This window comes from Symsagittifera roscoffensis, chromosome 6 (assembly GCF_963678635.1).
Source record: "Symsagittifera roscoffensis chromosome 6, txSymRosc1.1, whole genome shotgun sequence".
In the NCBI taxonomy this organism is placed as follows: Eukaryota; Metazoa; Xenacoelomorpha; order Acoela; family Convolutidae; genus Symsagittifera; species Symsagittifera roscoffensis.
The window spans coordinates 28,082,992-28,095,378 of record NC_087067.1 but is presented as its reverse complement, the minus strand read 5'-3'; the positions used below and the strand labels follow the sequence as shown (position 1 = coordinate 28,095,378).

The window sequence follows — 12,387 nt, the reverse complement described above, 5'->3', positions numbered from 1 at the left end:
AGGTCACAAAAAACGTGATCAATTTCATTTCGAAAGTGGAATTTGGTTTTCAGATTTTGGAGCGGAATAAAAATTTGTACCCAATAATCCAGTTTTCTCAAATTCGGTTAACTTTATCAAAAAAGGGCGAATCATAACTTGTTCTTGAATTTCAAAGAGTTTTAAGATCATCTATTTTTTATTTTGAAATTTAAGTTTTTTTTCTGTTTACTTGCGTTCTTTGACTCTTTTTCAACTGGCTGTTGGTTATGTTTACAATTGTCAGTTTTCACGGTACATTTCTGAAGAAATAATTAGAGGAAAAATTCAAAAAGTAGCTGTTTTTGGTTTTTCAAGAGTCGTTGAACGTAGTTCAGACTCTTATATAAGTCGTGATGATTTTTTAAGGTCAAGTCTTAAATGCTCTAATGTTTTACAGAAGTGCATTCATACATATCATTGCATTTATTAATGCTTATAGGTTTATATGCACTATTTGAGTTCAATTCAATTTCAAAAAATAAATCTTTTTATATTTCCTTGCGTTCATTGACTGTTTTCCAACTCCCTGTTGGCTTTGTTTTGCTGTTGCTTCTCGCTCTTTTGATTTCCTATTGTCGAAATTTTTGTTTTAGTCTTTTTCGAAAACAGCAAATATAACCGTTTTGAATTCTTTGTTCATTATCCGTAGTTATTGTGCGATAGAGAATGGAAAATGTTGATTTTTTAATCAACCAAGTATTTCAATCTTTGGTGATTGCTTTTTCGGATGCTTGCATTGTGAGTTTCGACGATTCATTGCCTTGGCTTTTCGCATGATATCCGTTTTTTGTCCATTTTAAGGTTAGAATCTAGAATCAATCTGGTATATATGTTTGAGGCAAAGCCCTATTTTATGAGTTTTTCTTTGCTGCTGCACCGTTAGTTGTGATAGGGAAACATACGCTGCTGATTGATTATATTCAGATTTATTACGGCAATAACAGCGTGAATATTTTTATACTAAATAATTTCGACCAGAGTTTAATTACTTCATACAAATCTGCGTTGCGTAATTGCCTTGATCATATTCAAGACATTCCGCTATTTGATTATTTTGTTACTCGTACAGTTTTTATGTACTGTGTGAATATTTATAATGGATTTCAGGCTAAGCATGGAAAAATTCGCGAAATCTATTGAAATTTTGCGAGTTTACTTGACTGATAAAAACGATACTGACCGGAAAGACGAAAAAATTCTGCATTTGACAATTGTCACGGATTTTGTTTGCGACTTTAATGACAACCGAATTCAAGATTTCTCGCAAGTTTTGGCAACTGTGATTGAAGTCATTTTGGTGTACTGTGGAGACACAAATAGTGATGTACGATCAAACGCTGCAGAATGTTTGGAGAAAATTTCAAAAGCGAAAATTAATTTCTATTTCAAAATCTTGGCGAACATTTTCAAGGAGCTGAAACGATGTGAGAACCCGAGATCTCTTAAAGCTGCTCTGAGTCACATTGCAGACTTGGTGCCCTACCTTCAGCCCCAGAAATTCTACATAATTCAAGCCAGCTTCGGCCAAGAGATCTCTCGATTGGCTGTAAATGAAAACGAGGCTGTTTTGGAGACACTGCCTGTTTTTATTGACAAAGTGTATTCGATTGTCGGATGCGGATTGAATCATAAGGATGTATCGGCAATTACATTACCTTTTTTAGGCAATCTGGGATCCAAAAATGCCGTTTCTAGGAGATCGGCATCATTGGCTATTTACCATCTATGTAGACATTCAGCTTTACCAATCGTAAATACCCTTCATGCTATGAAAAACATTCTTTCCAAAATTTTGCCTCTAAACCAAGAATCTTTGGGAGTAGACAGTCTAGTTGGAAGTTTGATATGCCTCCGACACCTGTTGTCAATCATAGATGCAAAGAAATGTTCATTCGAATTAGAAAACGCCTCGTCGCTGATTCCAATTTTGACTTTGTGTTTCGAAGTGTGTTGTCATCTTTGCAAACATGCAAGTAGTGTAGTAAAAACTGCAGCTTTGGAAGCACTGTTGGCGTTGCTGAAAATGTGTCCATTTGGTCTGAAACGAGTTCTAACGAGGCGAGGGGGAATTCCTCGAGAGCAAATAAACGACAATCCTGAAGACGTGTTATCCTGGTCGCCAACAGAGACATTAACTCGTGAAACGAGCGCATCGGGTCTTGCTTCAAGTTTTCAGAATCTCGAGGACAATGCACGCGCGGATGTTCCTTTGTTCACGAATAAACTGGCTGACCGGAAGCAAAATGTGGAAAGTGCCGGCAGTGTTCCGAGTGGCGATCAAATGACGAGTAGTATTGCCGGATCAACAGCTTCGTCCATGGAAGATATCCCCGAAAAAATCCGAGCATTAACGACGAAGGATGACTTATATGCAAAACAGAGCGAAGAAAATGTAGATCAAAATGAGTTCCCAGATTTGGTCTCGGATTATATGACGGAGTCATATTATGGGTCTCCGGAAAATCAAGGGCCAGAATCAGGAGTTGACATTGGAACTTACTCCTCGAATGTACAAACACCTGCAACATACGCTTTGAGGCTAATTTGCTCTGATTTTCTACTCGCGGGTGAGAAATCAAAACTCAAACCAGACAACGAAGTTAGAGTCAGTATAAAATGTCTAGCGTTGCAAATTGTGGCGCAGCTTTGTGCTTTGGAAGACATAAAAGATTTGCAGATCTTTTTGAGTGCAAGTTCAAACTCCGAAGCTCAGATTCAGTTTATAGATGATGTGTACCTTTTTGCTACCCATGCGGACCCACAGGTTCGATCTGGTTGCGTAAACATCTATGGCGCAATCGTGAAATCATTTTTAGAGGGACTTTGTCTTGAAGCGGCTGCATTTCCGCGAAGCATTGAAGCCTTGATCAAGGCTATTTCCGACCCGGAAGCACCGGTTGTTCGGTCAGCTTTGACTGTTTTAGCTTCGAACATTCAACTTATGATGGAAATTTGCCCTCACTCGGCCTTGCTAGTTGACATAATAGAAGCAGTATTGTTTCTCAAATCGCAAAACTACTGGCTTATTAAGCTCTCGGCGTTGGAATTTCTCCAAAATGTGGATTTCAATAATTTACTCTTCCACGAGGCGAACTGTTCATATAAATCAAGTCCAGAATTCAGTCTTCAAAATCAGATTTTACAGTTTGTGGCTGAGCAAATTCAAAGCTCTAATCAAAACTTGAGAGATAATGCTTCAAAAATTTTAGCCACAATGGTGGAAAAAATATGTCTGCCCATGTCAAACACGTTCACACACTCGCATGAATCGTTGGTGAATTTTTCAACTAATCTTCATAGTAAATACTGTCCCAGTTTCAAACCGATTCCAGAAATATACGCAGTAGATAAATCAATGCACTTTCAAAAAAGTTACTCGCGAATCGACGATAGTGAATCTGCTACGAAATTAACTCAAAAGCTCTCTTTCGTCATCAACATGTTATTTAACAGTCTAAATGAAGTAAATGATCCAAATGCCTTAAATGGAATCCTTCAAACTTTGCGCAAGCTAAGTCAGCTTTATGAACCTAGAAATTATCCAAGTTCTTGGCAAATGTGCCCGACCCCTGAAAGGTCCGATATGAATTCATCCGAGAAATTCGGGAACATAAAAATTTGTCTGAATCTGCTTAGTTCCTCATTTTGTACAAACGTTGTAACTCATGCTTACTTGCTTGACATCGTAACAAGCTTGCTGACCTCGACAGTCATTGGGTTCCTAGAAAACCCCCAAGTTTTTGACGACTCCATGAAAGCAGTTCGAGATTGGCCCGCGATTAGTGATGAAATTTTGTCTTCTTTATTTGGAACTTTGTTTCATCATCTATTGAAATGTTTGAATGTCGTAGATCACGTTTTGAGGAACAAAGAACCCGCAACATCCCCAGTTAAAAGTGGATACCCCAAGCTACCTACAAATTTGACTTCTTTACCGTCATACTTCCCAAACACCGCAACCATTCCAAGTCCGATCAGAAAGAAAGGTCAGAAGTTAGTAGAAACCGCGGTTACTAAAGCCAGAAATACAAATGTTACTTTACCATCTTTGCCAACAAAGTTTCTGGAAGAAGCCAAGAAAGAGTCGATATCGATGTTCACGTCAGGATCCAGTGCGCCCTCGGCTCCAACGCCTCCGAAGCCTCTGGACAGTTCCTTTTCTCATGATTCAAACCTAATGCTCCTTTTTGAAATTCTCTCAAGTATGAATCGAAGTCTGAAAGTATCTAGCTTGACAAGTCAAAATGATAAGTTCATTATTTTTACCTCATCAGTGCTCAGCAGCATTGGAAGCCTTTTTCATTATGCTAGCACCAGGGAAATATCACTGTATGTAGATACTATTTTGAGGCAAGTTGAATTGTGCTTGAATCTGACGCCAGTTAAGGCAATAACATGCGTACAGAATCTATTCCACAGTGTATTTGGAACCAGTGTATGTCATAACCCAGCCCAACTTATAGATCCAGGGTATTCTGGAAAAACGAGGCGTGAACGTGATGTCATGTATCTCTACACCTCGACGTTCACCGATCCTTACATGAGATTCACTCAGGACTTAGCACCTGACGCAAGTTCAAACGGAGATCCAAGTCAAGTGAACCTAAAACGAGAATTGAAACAAAAAACAGGAAGACTTGGCCAGTTTCAAAATCGGATGCCTCTTGTGAACCAGCACATCAAAAGCTTTGAGAGTTTAGTTTTGAACAGTCTTAGGAAATACAGCAGCTCAAGTAGACCGTGCGATCGTTTACTGGTCATTGAACTTCTTTGCCAGTTGATCAACTTGAAAGTCAACTATAACTTGTTGGATAATGAGCACAGTTTTCTGAAATTTCTGAGCGATCAACTGGCTGTTTTCTCCGAATTGAGAGGCGAATTGGCTCCATTTCATTCTGACTTAATGGGACATGCGATGTCGTTTTTCATTCAGCTGAGTCACCAAAAGTACGAAGGAAAACCGATTATCTACTTAGAAAAGATAACACAACATTGCTCTGCTCTGTCAAAAGTGGATAACAAAGTTTCGATTTCGGTTTTGAGACCAGTTGTTCATGATCTGTTTGCGCGAAGAGGAATTTCAATCAATGACCCGGAAGAGCAATTGGCCACTAGTAATAACTTGGAAACCAGCGGATCCAAAGCGGCTCGTCAGATCATAAGTGTCCTCCTATTACAACTGAGCGATTATCCCGAAGCCTGGGATTTAGTTATTGTTGCGTTAAGACATGCGAAGCACGAAGGCGAAATGCAACATAAAACTTTTTCAAGACAGTGTTCGGATAACATAGTCCCACTTTTGGAAAACGGTGAAATAAACTTCGAAACAGTCCTGGACATTGAGAGATTGCAGATGTTGGTATGTTTGCTTCATCCCTCTGTTGGTTTGATTAATTCTGAAAACTTATTGCGACTGTTTTTCAAGCCACCGCCTACGGATTCCTTGCGCAATTTCAAGAACTTCTTATCGATTCTGACTAGTTTAGTTAATGTAATGTGTCGTCAGTCTCAGGACGAGTCTTTTCTTAGTAAAGTCAAAGAAGTCAAAACGAGAGCTGTATCGGATTCCTCGCCGTTATTCAAGTGTGAAAAACCAGGAGAAATGATAGCAAATCAAATACTCCATGTTGTATCGACACTAAGCGCATTCGAAACATTCGATTTTGACATCAATCAAGTTGCTCCACAAATATTCAAATTTTTGCAACATTTGCAATTTCTCATAAAGTCATCATCTCCACTGGCCAAAAAAATAGCAGAAAGTTTCGCCCGTTTGATAAATGGAGCGCAAATATCTTACGTTCTTTCTACAAACGTGATAACTATGAATGAAAAACTGAAACGGCTCTTAGTTCCTTTCCATCCCTACATATTCTTGCAATGGTGTGATATTCTATTCTCGGTTGGATACACGAAAGATCATAGCTGGTGGCCCTCGATTTTGAACTCGGATTCAAGTAAGGCCAGTCATTCGCCATCTCAGACTTTGTTGATCAAGTCTTGTTTCTTGTTATTGGTCGATTCAGCCGTGGCTACTGCAAATAAAGATACAGAACCGATGTCGTGGGTAATTTTGAACCACCTGAGAGACGTTTGCATATTGGCAGAGGAACCCCCCGTTTCGGATTTCTTAGGACTCGTCTATCAGCAGCCGGCGCTGAGCGCATTGTTCGTTCAGAAACTACAAGACGATTTGATTATAAATTCAATTGTGAATTCGTCGGCTAAAAATAAGTTCTTGACTGTCGTCAAAGCACTTCATCCAACTATATCACACAAAGTACTCCTTCTGTTGTGCGCAAATGAGAGTTTGATCAATAACTCGGATTTGGTATTCCAACGCGGAGTCGTGAATATTGTAATAGCCAAGTTACAGCATTTGGCTAACTCGACTACTTGCGATCAACCGCCCATAGAAGACCTAGATTTAGTCGCAAGAAGACTTTATCCAATGAAATTTCTTAAAAAGTTCCCCGATCTGATCGACCAGTTGTCCCTTTATTTCCAAAAGCTTTCAAACGAAAATTCTCAATTTCTCAAAGACGGAGAAATTTTGAAACAATCTCAGGTTTTGCTATCCGATTTTGAAAGCTTTGATGTTGCATTTACACAAACGTTTCTGACAAAAAACCGAGATAAAATTTCAAACGAGGATCACTCAAAGTTCATTTATGCGCTGGATTTAGATGATGCTATGTCTTATCTTTCAGGGTCTGATAATACGTTTGGTCTCATCGTATGCTTGTATCAACGTCATCTAAATGAGCAGCAATCTCAGAATAATGCACCAAATATCCAGCTAGTTGAATTTATCTCTGATATTTTCGTCGCCAAAACAAAACGGTTTCTGAGCAAGTTAAACGAAAGCTCAGATGGCTTGAATAGCTTAGAAGAGATAAATGTTTTCATGAATTGTTTGGAACATTTTTTGATTCTGAATGCTTCGTGGATTGAAAAATTGGCACCGTTTGGGGGATTGTTGTTGAATATGGTCCAAGTCGTTCTAGAATATTACACCATAAACGCCAATGCTCGCCCCCATAATTGTCTGGACCTGGTCAAGTTTCTGCAATTTGTACCTAATGTTGCAGTCTTAACTCAAATTGTCGAAAAAGGGGAGCCTGGAAGATGTTTGAAACTATGCAAGCTGTTAATGCTTCTAACCAGAAACATAATTCCTGATTGTTTCCCGACGTCAAAAGTTCCTCAAAAAGATGACGACGTTGTCACAATTCGTGAAAGCAGCGAATGTGTGTTGTTGTTACATGCTCAAAATCCGAGTAACGAGTTGGCTTCTTATTTGAAAAACGCTTTTGCATCTTTATGCAGACACCCAGATTTGATTGAAGTTTGTAGGGTTCCAAAAGATATGTGGTCTAAAGGGTTCTCAGTCGAGTCGATAAAGGATCGGCCGCCAAACATGGATGCATCTTTTCTTTTGGATCCCGACATATTCTACGATTTCCAAACCCGAGTCGAAGTTTTTGGATGGGTGAGTCGACAATCGTTCGAAGAAATCTGGATGATTTATTTGTCGGTTTTGAACTCAAGCAACGAAGAGGAAATAGATCTCTTGGAGGAAAAGTGGAAAATAAGAAAAATGTCGTTCAACGCCATTATAAGTCTAGTTGCAGTTGCTATGCGCACCTTGCTTCCGGGGAATCCTTCTTTGGTCTCACCTGGAATCCCGTTTTCGGCTTCGAGGACTTCTAAGTTCAATTCGGGCAGAAGAGTCACTCCGGAAATTCACTACGCAAGTGTGGCGAAACTGAAGCGCCAGTTAACGTCGCAGTTCAAAGGAGTTGTCAAATCGTCGAGTGTTCATTTTGCAGAATTGCTGTCGCAAAGCGTGTTCGCCCATTTGCCTGAAAGTGTGGTTGAACATGTAAAGGTAGATCTAAATTCGTGTGTTGTTCTGCTTAATGAGCAATGTCATCATTGGCTGACAGATTCAACAATTCCGACGTCAGTTACATGTGACGTGTTTAAGGGCCTGATCCTATTGTCGAATCTCTTTGTAGACACAAATCAGTTCGACTGGTTGTATGTATTGATAAGTAATCTGCATCGAACCCTACCCCCTGAAGACGAATTGACAGCATTGTATACTATACCACTTCTGTGTCAGAGTATAAATGCAACAACTGATATAGAAAGACATGCAGAAGAAATTGACCATTTGATCTCGATTTTCGTGTCGGGTCTGAATAGTTCGATGTTGTCAATCGAAACGACAACGCTCTGCGGCCTAAGTCTGCTGATGAAGTGTGCAGGTAAAAACCAGAATATTCTTCGTCCAATTGTGACTAATCATATTCAGTTGTACATTTTGAACCGAATCACGGCCGCGACCTCAGTTGCCGCCTCAAGACCTTCCCAGCATTACATGCTATCCTTAGTCGCTTTAACTTTCGATACTATTACTAACTTCATAACAGAGCTACGAGACTCGGAGTTTGTGTCAACAGCTGTTCAAATGTTTTTAGTATACTCCAACATTTGTACTAAAAATGTCTTCTGTGCTATTTTCACTCGAATTGACGAACTAGTAATTAGCCAATCGCTCAATCGGAAAGTGGCCGATTTCGTGATCAAAACCTGCTTCGAACATATCAAAAATGCATCCACAAAAACGATGATCCGTTTCAGTTTGAGCTTGCTTCTGTCTTGTATATACAGTTACTATCCACCCGCAGTTCATAATCTTGAATCAGATGAAAATATTTCAATTGACTCGATCGAAAGAGTGACTCGAATTATTGAAAAATTTGAGTTTTCGTCCGCCCAGCATGCCCTGATAATTGTTCGCCCGTTAGGTCGGCTGATGATTGATTATCTGAACCTTCACGAACGGTTCTACAAAGCGACCAGTCTGCTACAAAAACACCGCAGTAGTTTCAGCCAGAGTTGCTGCGCGTTTCTGGTCTTCGAAATATTCCAAGATTTGATCAAAACGAACAGCGAAAAAGTTCTTTTTGAACTTTTGTGGCCGCCGTTGCCGAGTATTATTACCCCACTGACGGTTTCTGAAGACGCCTGTAATATTATTTCCCTCATGTTCATTTCTGCAATTGAATCACCATTTGCGGAACCAATGGTTTCATTAGTTCTCAACCAGATCAAACAGAAACTGACCAATCACAGCACGGCGCACAAATCATCCTATCATGTTCAGTCTTGGAGCAATTGGGTCTCGGTGATACAGGAATTGTGCAATTTAAGTGCACGGATTCTGAATGCAGGTTTGGATTGCGAAGCGGACAGAGTTCAATTGAAAGAAAGTCTTCAGGCATCAAAGGTTAAATTCATCAGGGACATTCCTTCAAGTTTTTGAAATCATTTTTTGAAGTCGAATGAACTGTATCATAATATGTTTTATAGCTTGCCCCGGTAGATGTTTATGTAAATTTTTATGCCAAATTTATAAAATTAGAGACTGATTGATTGATATGTTAATGCTGTAATCTATTATTTTATAAATTCACAATTGAATGCTCAGTTTTGTTTTGCAAGATATATGATGTGTAATTATTGTTATTTCGTAAGAAAGCTAAATCATTTACCCAGTCATCGTAGCTTAAAAATGAATCTATGTTTAGGTGGAATTTTTCTTGCATATCAGTTAGGTGCCATATTGAAGGCTTTTCAGTTTTAATTTGATCCTTTTCAAAAAGAATTTAGAAAAGATTTTCGAATTTCCTGTGTTGAGAAAACGGAGTCTTAATTTCTCGCATTTTTTTCTGAAAGCGAGGTTGCAAGCATAGTTTTATACAGTTAGACCACTTTTTTAACGCAAGTCTCGCATTTAAAAGCAATTAGAGCATTTTCTTGGGCATTTTAACACGTGAGGCGTTTCACTTAATGCATGTTGGAGGGGTGAGTCCGGTTACGGCAAAATGGATGAAGTCTCTCTCCCCATCTGGAGAAATGCCCATGCTAGAAAGGTAGATGTACGGCTGGGGTCTGATAAAAAAAAAGAGTCCCTGAATTGACAAGTTAACATGCCAATATGTTGCAACATTTAGTAGGTTTACTGATTTCAACGATTTAAATTATTCTATGCAAATGATGAAGTAAACAAAAACAAAGTCTTTTTATCCATACGAACAATCAAAAGAAAATTTGCAAGGCCAGCTACGAATTTCCCCATACATCTAAGGGAGCGTGAATGCTTTAGGTACAGATTTTTCACCTTTCTTCGCAACGCACACTTTCAAAAAGCAGGCGAAGGTGACCAATCAGGCCTTCAAACTTAACTTAATTAAGTTTCGGCGCTTCGACGATTCAAATGATTTATTGAAAAATATTAAAAAAAAAAATTAGATTAAAAAGAAAATACTATTCAAAATATAAACTCTCAACACTAATAGAGTGCTTTCGAGGTAATCCCAAGATTTGCAAATCTGGCATCCAAATTTGACTGTTCATATCTTTCTATTTTCTGATAAATGGGGCTTACAATTATTTCAAAAAATTTAGATCAAGGAGAATAGTTCTCACAATTTGAATTTCTTGACCTTATAGTGGGTTGATATCAGGATTTTCTTAGGAGCTACAGGTGTAGCTTTCAAGTACGACTGTTCAAATTCAAAAAGTAAGACATGAAAAACAAAGTTTGGAATTTTCAATTCTTTTGGGGGGAATGTCAGGGTGCATCCAGTGTATGCAAAGCTAACCCCATCCAAACTTCATTACTCAACCTTTTTCACATCCAAGATACGACACTTTTGTATGATTTATTCAGAAGTTTCCAATAAACTTAGATAAAAAATTCTGTAAAGTTTGAAATTTTAAACCCTGTTGTGGTGCTGTTGGTGCTGTCCAATGGAACTTCTCAAAATACAAAATTATCGAGATATGACAATTAAAACATTTTTAAATAAAGTTTCAGTCAAATAAAGTTTTCCAGAAAAATTCTTTTTGATTCTAGATTTTCAGAATTTTCTTAACACTCTTGGATGGTTCCAGTCCATTAGAAACTTTTAAAAATGAAAAATTACGTAAAAAATTGTTGCAAACTTTTCTCATTCAGAATTTTTTCATAAAACTTCTCTAGAAGAAAAGAGTATTTTGAGAATGACAGTTTTATAAAAGATTTAAAATACATAAGTTTCCTTAGAAAAGCTAATCTTTTTAATACCAGGGTAAAAAATGGTCCGACTGAAGTGAAAAAAGGTTAACAATCTATAGACAACTTTTTTGACGCGTGGAAACTTACAGTTTCCGCGTTTACCATGATTTGTAATGACATTTACTTTTTCATTTATCTGGTTTTAACTCCGAATCAAATTAGTAGCTTGTTTATAATGAAAAATACATTTATAATGAACACAATCTCATCTTTTTCGGCCGAAATCGTCATAAATCTCAAAGCAACTCATTTAAACATCAACTCTTTGGATACAACGTGAGCGTATAAACTTATTAACTTCACCAAACCAGAAAAATTAAAAAATTGTTTATTTAATTGATTATAAATATCGAAGTCTTGATGTTTTAATTCTTCGATCTGTTCAAAAAACTAAAACTGATGGCTAATCGGAATTATCAGTGCAATTTAATAAAAAGCGTAAGAGGTTGTAAACTTATGTTGGTCACCCCATTCCATTCTTCCCTTATTGCTTTAAGTTCGCGAATAAAAGCTAACCACGTGTCCACGGAAAATATGTGTGCCAAGAAAGAACTCACTCTGATAGTTCAAACAGGTAAGTGCTAATTTTTGAATCAATTAGTTAGATAATGCTGTTTGTCCAAAACTCATTGTGTACATTGTTCAAATTTGTACTCATTCATCTACTACAAATCAGTTGCTCTGACAGTCTTTTTTCCTTGAATTACTAATACATGCAAGTCTGAAATATTATCCAGATAACACACTAACGTTTTTTTCTAGTTTTCTGACGGAATAAGTTTTTTTAGCGCCAACTGGTGAAACAGCGCTCAGGGAAATCACATATCTTAATAAACTTAAAACGTCATACATGGATCGTTTGTTTTTTTTTGAAAATCAAAACAAAAGAGGGATCCAAAAACAACTAACTCGGTTTTTTTTAAGATACCGCATCAAAGAAGGTTTCAGCCTTGCCTCCAAAGTTATGCTGATGCATTAGGACTATGAAAAAAAATTTCCTACGAACAAAACTTTACACCAAAAATTAACGAGACAACAGAAAAAATAGAAAATCACGTTTACGAAAGAGAACAGAGAGAAGAAATAAATTTATCAGCTGAACCGTCCGACTTATGTCAAATACTGGGTCTAGATTCTGGGGCTCGTGATTTTTTTTGTAGGACAAACTTAAACCATCTGAACCGCCGGATTTTGGTAAAATTCAAACATTGTGGAGTACGGTTTAGTTCGTGATA

General features: G+C 37.9%; 1 protein-coding gene across 1 annotated transcript; it reads left to right on the top strand.

The window, feature by feature from the left end:
• The first annotated feature begins 1,132 nt into the window (after window positions 1–1,132).
• LOC134847532 (huntingtin-like) lies at window positions 1,133–9,519 on the top strand. Its single transcript, XM_063864589.1, has one exon. It carries the CDS (start codon window positions 1,136–1,138, stop codon window positions 9,353–9,355), a length of 8,220 nt encoding a protein of 2,739 aa, XP_063720659.1. The 5' UTR covers window positions 1,133–1,135; the 3' UTR covers window positions 9,356–9,519.
• The last annotated feature ends 2,868 nt before the right edge of the window (window positions 9,520–12,387 follow it).